The 18,626-nt window shown below is 55.6% G+C and overlaps 1 protein-coding gene across 1 annotated transcript; it reads right to left on the bottom strand.

Moving 5' to 3' along the window:
• Positions 1-212: 212 nt before the first annotated feature.
• QRFPR (pyroglutamylated RFamide peptide receptor) lies at positions 213-18,253 on the bottom strand. The gene is made up of 6 exons (XM_016144803.2): positions 17,914-18,253; positions 8,713-8,871; positions 6,676-6,737; positions 3,179-3,414; positions 1,630-1,727; positions 213-940 (listed from the first exon to the last, which is right to left on the bottom strand). The coding sequence occupies exons 1-6, from the start codon at positions 18,251-18,253 to the stop codon at positions 600-602; spliced, it is 1,236 nt and encodes a 411-aa protein (XP_016000289.2). The 3' UTR covers positions 213-599.
• Between the last annotated feature and the right edge of the window lie 373 nt (positions 18,254-18,626).

Genomic DNA, 18,626 nt, shown 5'->3' on the forward strand with positions numbered 1-18,626 from the left:
GAGAGGCTCAGCGACTTGCCAGTTGTGACAGCGCTGTGACTGCTTGAGCCTAGGCGTCTGCCTCTAAATCTCATGCATCGGTCATTTTGTTGCTTCTCCATCTTCTTCTTAATGATCGGACAGACCTCGTCTGCAAGAGACGTTATCGCCGAGCTTCAGCCGGGCTCTAGAAATTACATGACGGCACTCAGCTGCTACACACACTCAAGAGAGAAGATATAATTTTAAAGTTATTTTCTTGTTGGACATAACAACACAGAGGCCACATTACATTGACTGCCTAGGGGGAAAGCTACTAACAAGATACTTTATTTCTGTAAAAGATTTTTTTAAACTCGCTTTTATAATCTACAAGGATGGTTCACTAATTTTTTGAAATTGTATTTTCGTGTATAATGTCATTTTTATGGAAGAACAATTTAAGGTTCCTTCTTTTCATCATTCAACGAAATGATGAAAAAGGTCTTTGACCTTTGCTCAGAATCATTTTCTCTTCAGATCAAGATATGAATGGCATGAATTATGAAGACACTATGATAATTAACGCCCACAGCCTAACGCAGGGTTCTCCGAGGTTCAGGACGACGCGGGGAGGGCTGTCATTTGAGGCGTCTTTCCTCCTCCGGCTGCTCACACAGTCTGACTTCGATGTTACCGTCGCCGAATGCCTCGCCCTTGGCCGCCCCCACCGGGTTCTCTGTCCAGCAAATCACCGCTCTCCTCTGCATCACGGTCATTCCCAAATTTCTACGCCTCCGTGCCGGAAAGAAGGGTTCTTTTACTATGCAATAACAGACTGCAGATAAAAAGTTTTTTTTGAAGTTTTCATTCAGAAATGCATACACAATGGGATTGCAGATGGAATTGGAAAACCCAATTATCTGCACTATGGCAAAAATCATCTTGATTGTGACATCATCATGTTCCTTCTCAAAATTGCCTGAAACAAAAAAGAAATACTTGAAAATGCATCATCGTTTTAATGAGCATAAAATAAAATTTCTGTTGGTCATCTATCTTTACCAAACACACTTGGACAAGTGAGTAAAAGTGTGAAAAATCCTCGAGACCACATTGGGGCTAGCCCTCGACGTCTGAAGAAAAACGACTGTGCGATGGGTCTCTGTTCTTAGAGGCCCACAAGCATAGCCGGGTGCCCAGCACACATTGGGGGGCTCACTCCATTTCAGCTTGACCCCAAGTGTCACATAAACTGGAAGCAGTAGTGACTCTTCATACGTCCACTTGTGTTTTAGAAACCCATCAGAGAACCACGCGACATCTCGGATAATTAGAATTCACCAAGGGGCCGCCCGAAATCCCACATGGTGTGACGTTCCTGTGGTTTAGGCCAGGGCTCCCAGTATTTAAGTGGCTCGAGGGGAACAGAACTTAAGAAGGCATGGCATGGAAGAAGACTCTCAGAAGCTTTTCGTGGGCTTCTGTAATTATTAAAACACTTGGTCATAGTCCTACGTAATTGCCACGTAATAATCTCGAAAACATAAGAGAAGCCTACTACTTGATGTGTGATGACCCAGGGGACTGGCAACAATGTCAACGATTCATTGCGCAGTCTCTCAGGAGATCAACGGGCGCTTCCGTCAAACGAGAAAGACAAGCACTCACTGTATTCCAGCATCATGAACACGATGTGGAAGGGTGCCCAGCATACCGCGAAGAGGGCCACCACGGTCACCATCATGACGACGGCTCGCTGCTTCTTCCTGGACTCACAAGGACGCGTTGTGTCAGTGCAGTTCTCCTCGGCAAACGTCACAAACCGAGAGCAAAGCGACTCAACAAAGCTCGAGCCCGGACCGCGCGACCGCGCTTCTTCAAATATTAAGGAAGTCCACGGCTAAATGCGGCCGTTTATCACCACGTCCTCTGCCGTTACCCTCGTCCCTATGTCACGAGCATCCTCGTGAGGTGCGCTCACCATGGGTCGCGCGCTCTGCCGACTGCCGCGCATGGATTGCGCCTTTCGCCTTCCCAACAAGCCATTGGTCAGATGCAGAAACTGAGGCTGGGAGAGGGTTAAGTAACTTGCAAAGTCTGGCGGCTCGTAAGGGATCTACGCTGACGAGCGCTGGTTCAGATGAGACGCAGGTGGTCTCCCGTCAGCGTGTGAGCTCTTAGTCATTTTATACTGAAGAGCACTCATGCTCGTGATGGAAAATATCAACGTTTACGAAATATGGGAAGCCCTAAGGATATAATTAAAAGGTAACCCTATGTTATATCTAAATGCCATGATTAACCAGGGTTTCGAACTTGTTCTCTCTATTACTCGGGTGAAGGCGGTTCACCTCTGCAAGGAGTCTGCATGTCTGCATGGTGCTTCACATTTATTAGAAGTCATATTGTTAGTCCACATTTCAACGTGGCGGCCCTTCCTTCTGAGGAAGTGGGAAGGCTGAGTCAGCAGGAAGTTTCCGGGTGCTGTGCATCGACAGGGGGGATTTTGTAAATATACAAACTGGGCACTAGAGGTCACTGCGCACTTGAATAAATGGCAAAATCTCATCAAACCTCTAGAGGCCGGGTTTTACTTTTAATAGCCATTAGAGGCAGATTATAAAATAAACCATACGAACTACAGGTACCATAGCGGTAAATTGTGTTTTACATTTTCTACTCATGAGTATGATCCAGAAAGCAAAAACGCTTAGATGAGAATAAAATATATCAATAATTAGTCATTTAAAGCAAATAGCATGCCCTGGTTTCCAAAGGTTCATCTTAAGTGTCATCTGACGTGTGCTAGCATCGTCCTCGGGTGGCGGGGAGCACGGACCGGTGTCGGGGTGCTCCGGGGTACGCTGAGGACGGCCGGAGCCGTGCGGGTGAAGGGACCTGCCCGCGCGGTTGGCCGGTGAGTGCGCCCAGCCCTTCCGAGCATCCCCAAACGAGATGTGGATGGACGTACCGCACCCTCTGAATTCCAGGTAGGTTTCTCTCTGTGACAGTGGCTTCCCCCTTAATTTGGACGCTGGCGACCTTGCCCTTTCTCTCCGCCACATGCAAAATCTCAGAAGTTCAAAGACCTGCCCTACACATGGATGACACACGACACTCTGACCGAATCCCCCCGGGAACCCTGCGATCTCTGGGGACCGTCCCTTCCAGCACAACCAGTTAAAACCCTTCTGAGCGACGATCTCACCGAACCGACCTGGCGATTTTCGACATCTCCTTCCCGTGAAGGGCCCGAAGCACCGAGCTGTCCCCCACTCGTTTGTGGATCCAGAGCTCGTAGCCGACGTGACTGTACAGGCCGACCATGACCAGCAGCGGCAGGAGGAAGAGGCCGAGCAGGATGAAGGTGGTGTAGCCTCTCTGCTGCGCAGGGCTGGCCCACTCCTCCAGGCAGCAGACGTGCTCCTTCTCGTATAAGAAGTCGTACTTGATCTGCAACGCAAGAACGAGTCGGTCAGCAGGGCCAGGCGTGGGCGTCGAGCGGCAGCGTGGCTCGGGCCCTGGCGCGTCGGCCTGCTCCCGGGGGCGTGCAGGGCCGAGTGTTCTTCTGCTGTGCAGTGTGGCTCCCCCGCCCCCCCGCGCTGCTTAAATCCTTAAGAGCGTCGTGCTTTCTTTTCTCTCTTCAACGGACTCGGGGTCCACGGCCTGCCCACTTCCTACCCTAACCTCCCACCCTAGGGTCGTAAGTTCGCAGCCGGGCGCGAGCGAGCGCGCGTCAATGGCCCACGCGCGTCTGAACGTGAGGTTCGCACTCCTGCCAGCTGGCTTAGTGTTACATTGTGTTGCTCCCTCAGTCGTGGAGACACTTTCGACACAGCATCGGAGCTCTCGCAGTTGCTCAGCGCCAAGGGGCTGCACGTGCCGGTGCCATTCGCCGCCTGCAGAGCCCCGGGAAAGGCACCATCCTGAGCTGAATGAGACATCGGAGCTCGAACTATCGCTCATCTATGGACACTCAGGTTCAGTTATAAGCCTTTGAGGTATAGATTTTGCAGACATGCAATATCTATTAGTACTATTTCTGCCAGACTCAAGAGTTCAACTATGATTAATAACTATGAATAAAACAGCAAATGCAAATAAGGGACAAACTAAACATTCAAAGGATATTCAAAAGTCATTTCTCTAGATAATAGGAATAAAAATTGGAGAATTAATAAAAACTATTGTCATTTTAGTCACACCGTAGCTTCCAGATGAAGAATACTTAGCTCTTAGACATACTTCCACCTTCATTCCCAGCAAACATTCTCACCAATCTTCAGTTCCAATTGAATGAGGGGAGAAAGCTTTTTGGTATACTCACTGGAGAAAGGAAACTTCACTTCCGATCTAGGTGTTACTGATAGATACGACTAGGAATGAAAATGCTCAGTAAATAACGATTTCAAGATCCAAAGACCCTGCGGGCAGAATATTAAAGTCCGTCTGACTTCCCGTAGACAGAGGCCGCCAGGGCCAGGAACCGTGCGGGCCACACATTGACACATCCCAAAGCGCGAGCCTGGACCAGCCATCTCCAAACAGACGCGCCGTCCTGGGGACAGCCAAGACTGAGCGCGCGCTCAGGCGGCTCTGTGAAAACCAGCGTCAGAACTTCCGCCGCGTGAGGGAATGGAGGACGTGTCACGCCTGGGCCCACATCCCCGGTTCCGGCCTCGACATCACCCTTCTCCCAATCTACATGCGTCCTACTGCTCGCCCAACCCAACTCTCGCTATGGGAAGCCTGAAAGAAAAATGAAAAAACAAAACAAAACAAAACTGGGTTCAAGGGACCGACATCACGGGAGCCACCCGGATCAAGGCCCCATAAACGCAGACGAGGCCTTGTGCTTTTCCCGACGTGAAACGTGTCTCCGTTCGGGGCGCAGCTCGGCATGGGAACAAAGGGCCTGTGACAGGTGCCTGGACTCCGCACTGTGCACGTGGGGGAGGGGCGGAAGTGTGCCGACGGTTCTGAGCCAGCCACCCTGCTGCCGCCACCCCGAGACCTGTCGACTCCGTCGCTCCCGCGAGGCGAAGCCCAGCGCGCGCAGAGCACGGAGGACGGGGGTGGGGCCGCACGAGCCGCCGGGGCCACTTCGCCCAGGCGGGAGGGAGGCGCGGCCGTGGGCATGCTCCCACGCCCCTCTCTGACAGAACTCGGGAGTGGGGAGCTGGCCTTGGGCTGCACGTAAATACATTTATTTGATTTGAAAAATGAAGTCACGCTTCGTCCTGACAGAAAGCCGGTTCGATTTGGCCGATCTGACAGGACTGGCTTTGCTAATTAGGTTATATGCATTTTCTACAAATGAAATGAATTATGTACTTGAAATATATTTAGAGCATATGGTAACATCATTTTATTTTTTTAAAAAAATGGACAAATCTCCTTGTGTCCTGTGGGCCCAAAATGGACCCCACAAATGGGAAGGGGGCTGGGTCGTTTCCAAAAGGGCTCACTCAGTACGGGTTCCTGCTGGAGACAGGGACCCCCGAGAGAAGGCGGCCGGTGGCGGGGCTGTGTCTAGGAGCCGAAAGGTCTTCGCGAGCCGCCTGCGGGAGCTCGGGGGTGTCAGCTCGTGAAAACCCGTAAAGAGTCTCCGGCAACAGTCGCACACAGAGGACGCTGAGGCCAGGAGACGCCTGCCCGGTCCTCTGCCCGACAGGGGCAGAGTGAAGAAGCAGAGAAGGGGGCCATACTCCCTCTCCTGGGTGAAGGGAAGCGTCTGAAATCGACTGAGAACACAGACTTATGTGATGTGACACTGGACCAGACGCTTTCGTGACTGCTCTTGTCACGGAAAGTCCCGGAGTTCAATCGTCTGGATGACTGGGAGGGTCATGGGGCCCACGCAAGGCTTCCTCCGTGGCTTTGCATCAGGGCACTGGGAAGCCCTCGATGGCATTTAATGGGCAGCGAAGGATAGAACGGTCTCTGTGCCGGCCCGTGGCATCCGGCCCGTTCAGCATGCCAGTGACATCAAAAAGCAAGCCACGTCGTAAAGCACCCTGGGCTCGTCTGAAATCCTGGCCGCCGGGCCTTGCCCGCCCGGTAGGGTTCCACATTTGCCCGCGTCAACTTAAAAAGGTACAAGCGGATAGACGCAGGGTTAAAAATGATTGCGGGGCGTGTGCTCCTGTCCCTGCAGAGACCACTGTCTCTGCCAGGCCGAGGAGGACGCACGACCGTCCGCCCCGCTGAGCGGCCCGGGCCCCCCGCGCCAGCATGGCGCCCACCCTCACTGTGAATCAGTGTGGGGGAAGGGAGAGGTTGGGTAAGAGATGGCCCCTCCCCCGTGCCCACTTCAAATCGTCATTTGTCTCTGAAGAGGAGCAGGAAAGAAAGGGCTTGCCAAGGAGGGTCGCCTACTAAGGAGACACTCGTTATGCATTTTTTAACGTGACTTAAAAGGACATTTTGCAGCAAGCACTGGATTCTTACAATGTAACGGGATAAATGGAGCTCGTGGCTCTGGCGAACTGTATCGTGGTCATTCGGGTTTTACCAATAGGAGACCAGGGAAGGGTGAGGTGACCAGAGGGGGAAATCCCAAAACAAACCATTTGATTCCACTTGGAAAACCTCCGGTGAAATAACCGCGATCACGCAGATCCGCTGCCATCCGCTAGCAGGAAGGAGACCCGTAATCGAGCTGGGGTGGGAGACTTTTCAGCAACAGGACTGTCACGCTGGCCCCGAGCCTACCTCGAGTCGTTGCACGTGCCACATGGGGGACCCCACGACGACCGCCACCAGCCAGACCACACCTGCGGAAGTGTCAAAACCAGCAGAACACCAGTCAGCTGAGCGATGCGCATCCCCCCCTGCCGCCCCCACCGTCCGTCTGTGGACTCGTTTCCAGGATTTGACCCAGAAGGCACCTCCGGGAAAGCCGTGGGGGCGCCCACCCCTTCCAGGGAAAACCGACCCCTCGACTTTTCCCAGGGAAATTCCTGGCCCTAAGTAGGTACTCGATCTGCAAAAAAAAAAGTGTTCATCGAATGGATCAATAAGTGTGACCTAGATCACCCTCTAGAGTTTCTTCTTAAAATCAAAGGTACGTTTATCTTAACCATCATAACACGGGCATTATTTTAGTTGCAAAACAAGCGCGTCAGAAACCAGAAAGCTCGTTGAGGGAATCGCTTTAACAATGTGCCCTTAGCGAGGAACCGAAGAGAATCCTAACAGCCGAGGACGAGGCCCGAACCCAGAGCCCGACTCGGACTTCGAGGGGAAATTCCCAGCTCCGCCTCCGCCTGTCCTTTCTGTGTGGAGTGAAATCGTAAGAGAACAGCGTGTGGCCTCGGGTTTCGGGGGGCTGAGACTCGGGCCCATCGGGGTTTGTGATAAGGGATCGCGTGAACGGGCAGCGCCTGTCGGCGGCGTCCCGAGCCCGCAGGTCGGGGCGGGTCCGGGGCACACATGACTCTCTGCCTGCACGTTGCCGCGGGCATCCGCTCTGGCCCCATCGTGACCTTGCGCTGTCTTAGGGCCCGTGGTTTCCCCGGGCCTTAGTGGAACTCTTCGAGGAGCTGGGTTGAGTGGGCCGGGGCGCGGGGACAGGCAGCCTCGGCCGGGAGGGCGTGCTGGGTGTGACAGACAGCAACTGGCTGCTGATGTCCCAGAGCTTGAGCCCGGCGACAGGCACCGTGCGCCAGAGCCCCGGCGAGCGACGTCTCCTCGACTTGGGACCCTTCCCGTGTCCTGGGACTCGTCCGGGTGGGTCCCGCCGTGGCCGCCCGTTGCCCGCGGAGCCTCCGGGCGCGGGGCGCCCTCTGCCATCTTCCCACACCCGTTCCCAGGCGTCCTGCGGGCGAAGGGGGCCGTTCCTGACGGCCAGGAGGTCTTAGGATTCTTTGCAGGAAGGACGGGACGGGGGTCTGGAACTGACAGGTGCTCCCCAGCCGGCGCCTCCTTCACCGCAAACGCCCTCGGACGCGTTCGGCGTGGCGGAGCCTCGGGCGTCCCGCGCGCCCTCCTGCCGAACCACGCTGGCCGAGCCCTGACAGCAGAGGCGGCCGCTCCCTGCGCTCGCGGGAGGCGCGAGGGGCATCGCCGGCTGCAGCTGCCGCATCGGTGGCTTCCGAGCCCCCGACCGCTGGGCGGGGACGCAGGCCACCATGCGGCAGGCACGTGGAGGGCGTTGGGTGGCTCGGCCGTCCTCGCAGGAGTGGACGGCGCTCCAGGGCGCTGTGCTCGGCTCCGGGGCGCGGCTCGGGCTGGCCGTGGGTCATGAGGTTCGTGGTCGTCGGGACTCGCTGGCGGGGACGGCTCCGGGCAGCTGGGGTGGGGGGCTCAGGAAGGCCTGGGGTGGGACTGTGACGTGGGTGGGGTGGCGTGTGTCCCGCGAGGCGTCTGCCCTGCCCAGTGCCCCGGGCCCGCGGCCCTCCGCCGCTGCGTCCCCGCCGCCGGGGCCACCTCCGTCCTCCGCGTCCCTAACACACCTTCCCGCCCCCTGTTGCAGTCTACCGTCCCTGACCAGGGCCCCTGGGCTCCGCGGTCTCTTCCCTAACTCACAGTTCTACGGCAGCGCCACTGACGGCTGTCTTAGAAGAGCTGAAATTTGGAAATAAAGCTGGAAACTTAAGCCAAGGAGGTGGGTCTGAGTGAGTTTTCCAGGGCTGGGGAGGGCCCGAAGGACAGACGGGCTGAGGGCGGAGGGAGCCGGGGAGCGGACCGAACCCCTCGGATCCCACCGCGCCCCAGCCCGGCGCAGAACCCGCGCGCCCGGCGCCTTACCCAGCACGGCGCAGGCCCTGCGGGGCGTGGACTGCCACCGCCTCCGGAAAGGGCGCACGAGCCCGCGGTGCCTCTCCACGGCGATGCAGGTCATGGTGAGCACCTCCGTCACGACGGCGGCCGACTGCACGAAGGGCACCATCTTGCAGGCGAAGGCCCCTGCGCGAGGAGACAGGCGCGTCACGCACCGGGGCGCCGGGGGCCCCCCCGCCCCTCCGCGCGGTCGCGGTTGGTACCCGAGCCTCCGCCTGGGAGTTTTACGTCCATGGCGACGCTGCGGACGCAGAACAATCGAGAAAAGAGGCACGGGCTGTTTCCCTGAGCGGCATCTGCCCGCGAGGACAGAACAAAGACGGAGCCCGCGCCCTGCACGGAGCCCGCGCGCGCGTCCCCCGGGCGCAAGGCGCACTCTTTAATCCCGCTGGTTCCCTGTCAAATCGCAACAAAGAAATAATCCCCACCGATTGGAAACGTGAGATGGTCCCGCGCGGAATTACTTAACTTCGCATTCGAACAGGGAAAAAGGCCGAAACCGACCAGCCGAAGCGCGCGGACAGCGCGGCCGTCCGTGTCAGGCGCGGTCCGCGCTCCGCCCCGGGTTTCGGGTTTACCAGACCCTGAGTCCCGCCTCCCATCCCCTCGCCCCGTGGGGAGCAAATGCGAACCGTGTAAGGAGCCGAGGGGTGGGGGGGGGGCTCCCAGACCCTCAGGCTCCCGCCTGTTCCGCCGAGACCAGGACAGTCGCCCCGCGGCGTGTGACCGTCCAGCCCCGCGGCGTGTGACCGTCCAGCCAACGCCACCTCGAGCAGCGGGGCAGAGGGAGGCGCCGGCCGGGCCCCGCGCGCCACCCCCCCGCCGTGTCCCGCGCCCCCCCCACCCCTGCCGCCGTGTCCCGCGCCCCTCCACCCCCGCGTGTCCCGCACCCCCGCCGCCCCCCCGCGCCGTGTCCCGCACCCCCGCCGCCGTGTCCGCCCCCCCCACCCCCCCGCCGTGTCCCGCACCCCCGCCGCCGCTCTCGCCGTCCCGCCTCCGCTCCTCGCGGGCTCGCCGCTTGGCCCCAGGTCCAGCTCGTGCTCTTCGAAGACTTTGTCGTCGAAGACGGCGACTCTCCTTACTGAGACTGCGGGTTCAGGTGTGTTTTTAAGGACCGCTCTGTAGCTGTCGTCTTGATATCGATTTTCGGTGGATTCTGGCTACACCGTTTCTTTCATTTCATGGCCTCTTACTTCTTGTATTTCACCCTCGTTTTTCATGAATCTTTTTCAATAACGTCTTCAAAATGATGAGCTTAAAGGAAGCTCTGTAAGTTCTTGCACATCTGAGAGTGGATATAATTTGACTTTAAATCCAATATCGTCTTTTTTATGAATGTTGAAGACCTCGCATTATTGACTTTTAGCGTTCAGTTTGGGTGCGAAAAGTCTGTCAGTCTGATTTCTGCTTCCTTCTGAGCGCCCTGGTTTCCTGCTTGTAAGCTTTTATTGATCTCTTTGCAATTGAAATTCCGATATATCAGGGAGACATGTCAAGGATGTGGCCGTCACGTCTCACGCGCTCTCTTCAGCCTCGTGTTTGCCTTTCGACTGTGGGGACCTCTGACTCCTTGATCTCTGCTTTTCCTTGTGCATGTTTTGTGGATTCCTATCAATCAGATGTTGTAATTCCTGGATCGATCCTCCTATGTCTATATCTTTATTTACAGGTATTTTTCCTTTAAAAATTCTCTTTGCCTGTTTGTTTCACATTGTGGAGATTTTCTTGTCATTATCTCTCAGCTCCTATAATTTATTTACAACTTCAGCAATCATGTTTCCACTTTTAACAACCTTTCCTTATTGTCAAACGCTTCTTTTCTGAGAAGCTTTCTCTTGATTCGGGAAGTCAGTATCTTCTTAAATCCAGACATCTCCCACTTAACATCAGTAACTTTTTCACGAAAATGAGACATTCTGTGTGAACATGTGCTCTGGCGGCCTAGTCTCCATTATTTAAAATGCCAAGTTAAACTCCCAGCAGCATTCCTTAAGTGCAGCTAAAACCCTGTAAAGCGGATTTAGCTTGTAAAGTGCTTGAAATGTTGCTCTCTACTGTGAAACAATTACATTGTCACGAACTGCTCTGTCTGCGGAGTTTTCATGTGAAGTGTGAATTCCCCCACCCCCCCTGCACACACACACACACAAGGCATGACAACCAGCACAGGAACTGGTAAATGCGTTAGGAAAATGCAGGTGGACTCTGTGGCAGACACAGGGCCATTGCCCAGCACGAGCTGCCCCTCGCTACGGAAGGAGCGGCCTGGAAATGTGGAGCACGCTGGAAGGGGGCAGAGGGCGGAGTGCGGTCGCCGCCATCGTCCCCAGCTGTGGGAAGTGACGCCGCCGACGAGCTGGGCTGCAGAAGGGCAAAGGCGGGTAAACCACGACACTCAGGAGCGAGCTGAGAGGCCCTTCGCCACTCTCGCCCTGGGGTCGGGCCGCCCAGCGGGTGTATCTGCAGGGGAGGCAGCAGACGCTGTAGGATGGAGAACTGTGGACGGAGCTCCACTTACCCTTAACGTTTACAGAGTTCTTGGCACGGGGCTACGGGAAATATCAGCGTCCCCACCAAATTCGGGGAGAATGTCTGCTGCTGTCTCTGTGTGGCCCGCGAATGATTCTCCCCAAGCGGCCCTGTGGTTTGACGGGCAGCTTTCCAGGTCACCGCTGCGCCGAGATTCTCTCGGGTGGCGCTCTGAACAGCGCACAAAGGAGCTGAGGGACCTCGAGGCCCCATGTCACAAGAAGGGACTCAGGTCAGTGGGAGGACTTGGTGTTTGTACCGATGCGCCAACACTGTGTCTACAGCTGGGGGAGGAAAGGGGGTCGGGGTAGAAAGACACACGAGCCGTGCAAAGAATTATAAAACCTGTCACCCCCAACAAATGCTGACCACCCGATCCTCCCTCAGGGACGTGCCACGGCTTCCGAAGTAAACGAAAGCGAGCGCTCTTTTCCGAGTACAAACAAATAGTTCGAATTTCTTAGTTTGATTACAGGAGGAAATGTTTTCAGGGTAATTATTCTAGATTTCATTAACCGAACATAACCCATGATTGGTCATGACTACTTATCGTTTTATGTCGATGCATATCATAAGTATCAGAGGCATAACTAATATTGTCATTACAGTCTTTATTTTTTTTTTAAACTCTAAAATCCTCATCCTGCCACGAATGTACCCGACCTTTAATACTCGGCAGTTTCCCGTCACTGGGTCTCACCAAGTGCCAGGCCCCCCACCCAGTACCCGTCTCAACAGCCCCGCCAGGTGCACGGGGGTTTTCCCAAGCTGACAGACGAAGACACTGTAGCAAAGAGAAATTAAATCATTGTCCCAACGTCAAACACGGTGTTCGCCGGCCTGTAACGATGCCAGGCATTCAATGCATCTCAGTCTCACAAGAGGTTTTTTGAAAATAACGTGCATTTTTTTTTCATGCATGTATTGAAAGAGACTTTCAAATTGTGTAGGTGAAAAGGTGGTATCGGTGGAAATACGTACATAGTTTATGCCTCGTAGCGAAATCCAGTGAGCAATCCTAAGAACTGGATACGCGCTTCTAATTCGTGTTAAAATTCGGCATGAGGTGAAACTTGCGTCTCCGCCGTATTTCCTGCTGCCGATTCACCACTGGGGGGCAGCAGCCTCACTGCCGTGTGACTTCTCTGCTCTGACGAGACTTCTTCCCCAATAGTTCTCATCCTTCCCGGTCAAAGACTTTTTGAAAGCCACGTAATACTGTTGATTTTATATTCATTTCACTGCATTTAAATTTTCCCAGAAACTCTAAAGTTTCTGACATGACCCAGAAAGGGAGAATCATAACAAGTATAAGTGAAAATTTCTAACCACTGACGAAATCATAAAATAGAAGTTCCAGTCTGATCCCTCTGCTCTTAACTGGCCCGAAGAATTCAGATCTTTCCACCAAATCACAGTTCGACTTCCTGTAATAGCCCATTTCACACTGTATCAGCTCGAAATCCCTGAAAACTCACCTAAATTTTTCCTGCTCTTACAGTGGGTGCTCTTTCTTTTCCTTTCCCTCTCCCTTTGGTCTTTCCTCGCCATAAAATCCTTTTTTTCCATGCAAAGACTTGTGCCAATCCTCTCTATTAAAAAGAGAGAAGGGAGTCAGGATGACGGTTAGACCCCGCCTCCCACCCACGCCAGGCCTCGGCGTGGAGCATGCTCACTTAGAGCTGCACACGAGGGAATAATTTCTTCTTTCTTTGTATGCCATCATTGTTTTACTTCTTTTCAAATCCATCCTGAAACACTTCAGACAGGTTAAAGGCTTCGGGAAGGCTGTACTTGGTCGCACGCGATGGGAGAATTGTCTCAGCGTTCCGTGTTGGACCCTGTTTCATGCAGCCGACTTCTGCATTTTCCAATGGCGATTTTAAAAAAACGCTATCGCCATCGTTCACGGGTACGTGCGGCAGGCACTGTGTTATTCCAGAACTGTCCATCCATTTTTTTCTTGTAGCCTTTGTGACAGCGCCAGCCTCGGCGCTGTCGGCCCTCACACTGCCTCAGGGGTCCTCAGCCTTGGCCGCAAGGATAATCTTTTCTGCTGGGGAACTTGTGAAAATCCGATAGGTGGTTTCACACTCAGACCCAGTAAATCCGAATCTCTGCAGGGAGGAGCCAGGCCTCCTTTCCAGAACTCCCCAGGTGATTTCCGGACGTCGCCCAGGCCGAGAGCTGCTCTAAGAGAAATGCTCGCCTCGGCTCATGTTTGCTTACGCGAGCCCGTCACCTTCAGGTGGACCTGTGCACACCCGAGACGCCCTGTTACTGAGGGTGTTTTTGGAATTTGCTCCTTTCTTGGAATGGCTTTTAGTCTCTTTGCCAGACAGCACCGAAAATCCTTTTCACTGCCCATGGCAGGATGGCAGAGGGAGCCACAGAGCTCGGCGTGCACGCAGGGAGACCACCCCGTCCCACGGCAGGATGCAGTGGGCACCCAGCACTGTGCGCTCCTCTGAGGTCCTCGACCCTGCTCACCGCTGGAGCGGACCCAGGCTCAGAATGTCCCCCCCCCACCGCATGCTCCGGGACCCTGAATTCCCCAACTTGTCCTCGCTCTGGCTGAAACCGGTCTATCCCACAAGGCCCCGCCTCTCACCGCCCACGAGGATGAGGACGGCGAGGAGCATCGTTAGTCATAGCGCAGACCCTGGGCAGAGGGTCTGCTCAGAGACCCACGTGCGAGGGTCCAGTCTTCAGACCTAGAGGCTGCAGCTCACGATGACGATCGACCCTGATCTCAGAATCCTGTCGGCGCAGAAAGGGGAGCCCTGGGCGCAGCCGGGTGCGGGAAGGAGTGAGCCGCGGAGAGAGGCCGCGGCTGCGCGCGCTGGGCGCCCTGGGCGCGCGAACTCCAGCCACCGTGAGACGCGCCCAAGGGCAGAGGGCAGAAAAGGAGACAGACGCAGACGAACAAAAAAGGAAAAGGGGAGGTTATGGGATTCTTGAGAAGAAAGCAAACCGGAGTGCTGTTCAGAAGCGGACTCTCCCGAAGGTACCTGGAAATAAACACGGGTCCTGTCTGCGTGTGGAGGGAGCTTTAGAGCCGGCGAGGAGGCGATGCGAGGAGGCGGAGCAGGCTGCAGCGAAGGGGGCGAGCTCCCCGGGCCAGGACCCCCCGCCGGAGCCCCCCAAATGCGTGGGAGAGCGGGAGGAGGCGGGACTCCTGCGACTCCTGTTGCTATGGCAACACGACCCCGTCCTTGCATTAGTGATAAAAGGAAAAGCGTAAGCAAAGGCCATGGATTCGTGGGGGAAAGAACCCCCATTCCTGCGGGCCCCGCATTGGAAGGGGTTCCGGGCAGCAGTGCGGAAGCGAGTCCACGGCTAGACCAGGGCGCGGGCGCTCGGGGGGCCAGCACGTGCACGACGGCGACCCTCTGGCAGCCACCTCGCAGCGGGCAGCACCTGGGTGCCCAGGGGCCACCGCGTCTCCTGACGAGGGCGTGTCCCGTGCAAACCGCGCGAAGTGCGCGGCCTCGGCTGCTGCCGGCTCGTGGCTTCGGGGCTGTTCGCTAACCGCCTACTTTGCAGCCGCCCATTGCCATGGCGTCGATCTCCCGCCACCGCCTGTTTCGAGCCAGCAGCGTCATGTCCCCGGACGGGGACCTGGCTGGAGATGTGCACGGTGGACTCTGTCGGTCAGTGCGAGTGGCCCCGTGGGGTCGCATGGCTGTCAGTGGGCGTGGCCCCGCGGGGTCACGTGGAACTAGTCTGGACTGGTCACTCATCTCTGGCTGGCACAGATGGTTTGTAGAAGCCTCTCAGGACAGTCTCTGTGCAGCCAGGGCCGAGGACCGTTAGCGAAGGTTGTGCATCTCAGACCTTCATGGGACCCACCTCAGGACTTCATCAAAACGCAGGCTCTGACTCAGGTGCTATTGGTCCCTAGCAAGGGAGATGCCCAGCTCCGCCCCCCCCCACCACCAAAAAAAAAAGTCAAAGGGTCATTCCCAGCCCTTCCAATGTCGGCGGTGTCTAGGGCTTGAGAGAGGGGCTTTGGAGAGAAGTCACACGTGAGGACCACGCATTATTTGTGGCCAACCGCACAGAGGTGGTCTTTCACCCAATAGTAGCGTTTTACTTTTTAAATGTGAATTAAATGCCCACCTCATGGAAATCTGGATTCCCAGCGTCTCTGGGAAAATAAATAAAAGCAGTAAGAGCAATGGAAGCAGAGGCGACGTCCGGGGCGCACGCCCCGCGGGCAGGGGCTCCCAGCCCCCCTCCCGCCCGGGGCCTCCTGGCCCGGCCGTCTTCCAGCTGCCGGGTTATGTTCCCTGCCTCCCCGGAAGGAGTTCGAGGGCCATTCGTAGCTCAGGCTTTAGGTCACTTTCCATGTACTTTTCCCTCCGCAGCCCCACTCACCTGACTCTCTGTCTTGCTCCCCGCCACCGCCCACATGTGCACCGGATAGCCTCGACAAAGCCTCACGTGGCGAGACCTTCCTGACTCTCCCGTGCCCCCACAACACGTGGCTCCTCTTCTGCCAAGCCCTATTTTCACCCATTTGTGGGTATTTCCTACTCTCTGGGGCCCACAAAAGCTTTGACAAGCTTTATTCATTTTTGTGTTCCCAAGGCAGAATGCTTCGCCATGAGGAAGAGCCTCAATAGCTTCATGAAATAATAAGCTGTAAATTAACGTTCAATGCTGACACGCCATTGCTTTGAACTTTCTTTTCTTAACTTATCAAGGCCGTTGTGCAATGATCCGGTCCTATAAAGTACAGGTTCCCTTTGCTTCACTATCTCCAGTACCTCTCCTCGCCCCTGAATTTTTCCATTTTGGTGCTGCCTACTCGATTTATAAGAAGATTTAATCTATACATCTGGTCCCACCTCCAATTAAACACTCTTTAGCACAATGAATAGCCTACATTTTCATGGAAGGATCATTTTTTTTCCTCCAAAGCACTTGGACACACTCTAGTCTCACACTAACCCCGTAAAGTACATAAGCAACATATTACCCTTTTCCGGCATTTAGAAGCTAAAATATAATGTCCTCCATGAACTAGGAAGCAAGGAAACAGGACATTTGAACACTGCCCACCTGAGTCCTCAGCGGGAAAGACCACGCACTACGCGGTCTTCCTCCAACGTCCGTCCCAACCGGCCAGAGGCTACACATGTCAGTCTGCTTCCACGCTTCCACAATCCCTAATATCTTACTGAAAAACCAAGGTCTAGACATGCTGAAGTATCAGAGCCAAAGTGGGAATCCAGGTCTTTTGAGTCCCAGGATAAGATCCCATTTTGCTTAATAATGTTTTCCTTTAAATATGGAGCTATCCTCATCCAGCAAAACAACCGTGCTTCCTAACTCTGTCTTCACAAACGTTTGGAAATAACTCCTATTGATTTCATGGTGAGCCGCACTGAGCAACTTTAAGACGCCCGAGTACAATGGTGTCATCAGAGCGCGTGAGGGAGTCCGTCACCCACACATCAGTCCACAGCTCTCTGCATTGTGCCCCTTTCAAATCACTGCTCTGTCCCCTGATGTCTTATGCGTTCTGGGAAATGCTGACGTGATCGACATGGAAGTCAAGGACTTTCACATCCTGTTACACCAACAACACAGCCAGTGCAAATTAATGGGGAAAAAATAATGACAGGGAGGTAAATGAAAGGTAAAAACTAAATGGCGGGATGAAAGAAACACTCTCCACGAGAGGAAAAGGATTTGTCAAAAGGGTGGAAATGGCAGGGCGTGAAGGCGTAATCCATTTCTCCCACGTTGTCTCTGCATTTCCAATCACCTTCTAAGGATCGATGTGGGTCCAACAGCACACCCATCCACGAGAGCATGGGTACAAGCCATGCTTCCCCCCCCCAAGGGACATGGTTGGCCCTGGCACAGACACACCACACTGCACCCGTGGGTGACAGGGACGTGCTCTTCAGCTGTGTCTCTGGATCACTGGGGGAAGAGTCCTATTTTTTCCCAGCCCCACAACTCCAAATGTCTTCCCTGCCATGTCTGCTCCCCGCGTGAGGGGGAGGAGAAATTAATCTCTCCTCTTTGTCAGTCAGGGGGGCATGAGTTTTCTGCATGACTCTGAATCCAGTTTTTGAAAAGAACAGGTTCAAGGTATATTTTTTCGCCAAATGTATTATATCTGTCTTTTAGAAGTTGCACATCCATACATGTGCTTGGACTACAAATCCCTGGAAGCTACACAGGCACCCAGGGCGAGAGCCTGGAGGTCGAGGGAGGGAGTGGGTGCTGAGGCGTTTATTACTTAAGATATCTTCATCTCACTTTTACATAAAAATAGAAAAAAAAAATCCCGGTAGTTACGGAAAAGAAGGCTGAAATGACTGGGGGGCAGCGCGGCTCCCCACCGCCCGCCCTGGACCTTTCCTAGGGGGTTCCTTAACCCGGGTCCCTAAGAGACAAGGAGAAAAAAAGAGAAAAAGAAAAGCATGCTGGACTGAATCGCAAGTGTCAAAAATAAAAACTTATGTGTGAATGAGTGCAGGTGAGGAAGTTCTGAGCACGGCGCCGGACTCCTTTGTTGGAAAGAGAAAAGTCAGGAGTTCCGAGAAACTGCGTGTGTGTGTGGGGGGGGGGGGGGTGTCCCCTGGAAGGCCGCGCGCAGGCGGCGAACCGCGGACTCACCGCCCAGCCAGTTGTCCGAGATGTTCTGGAGCGTGGTGACGGGGATGCAGAAGAAGGCGATGAGCAGGTCGCTGAGCGCCAGGTTGCAGATGAAGATGTTGGTGACGGTGCGCATGGCCCTGCTGCGGGCCACCACGTAGACCACCAGCGCGTTGCCGAGGAGCGCGAGCGCGAAGATGAGCCCGCCGGCCAGCGCCAGCGCCAGCTTGGCGCGCGCGGGCAGCTCGGGCGTGAGCACCAGCGGCCGCAGCCCGTAGCGCGCGATGAACTGCTGCCGCGTCAGGTTGTGGTCCCGCAGCAGCCGCGCCAGCCGCGCCGCGGTGGCGTTCAGCGACCGCATGGCCGCAGGCCCCGCCGCGCGGGCTCGGACGCGGGAGCGGACGGGGTGCCGCTCCGCTCTGCTGTGCAGAGTGCCGGGCGCCCGAGGGTGGAGCTGCGCCGCGGGGGTGGAGCTGTGCCGCAGGGGTGGACCTGCGTGCGCCCCGGGGATGGAGCCGCGCCCCGGGGATGGAGCTGTGCCGCGGGGGTGGACCTGCGTGCGCCCCCGGGATGGAGCTGTGCCGCGGGGCTGGAGCTGCGTGCGCCCCCGGGATGGAGCTGCGCCCCGAAGATGGAGCTGCGTGCGCCCCGGGGCTGGACCGCCTCCCGCCCCGCGCGCGCCTCGGCCACGCGGATGCGGAGAGCCTAGCGCTGGGTCTCCGCCGACTCTCCGT

Source organism: Rousettus aegyptiacus, unplaced genomic scaffold (genome assembly GCF_014176215.1).
Source record: "Rousettus aegyptiacus isolate mRouAeg1 unplaced genomic scaffold, mRouAeg1.p scaffold_m13_p_16, whole genome shotgun sequence".
Taxonomy (NCBI): Eukaryota; Metazoa; Chordata; class Mammalia; order Chiroptera; family Pteropodidae; genus Rousettus; species Rousettus aegyptiacus.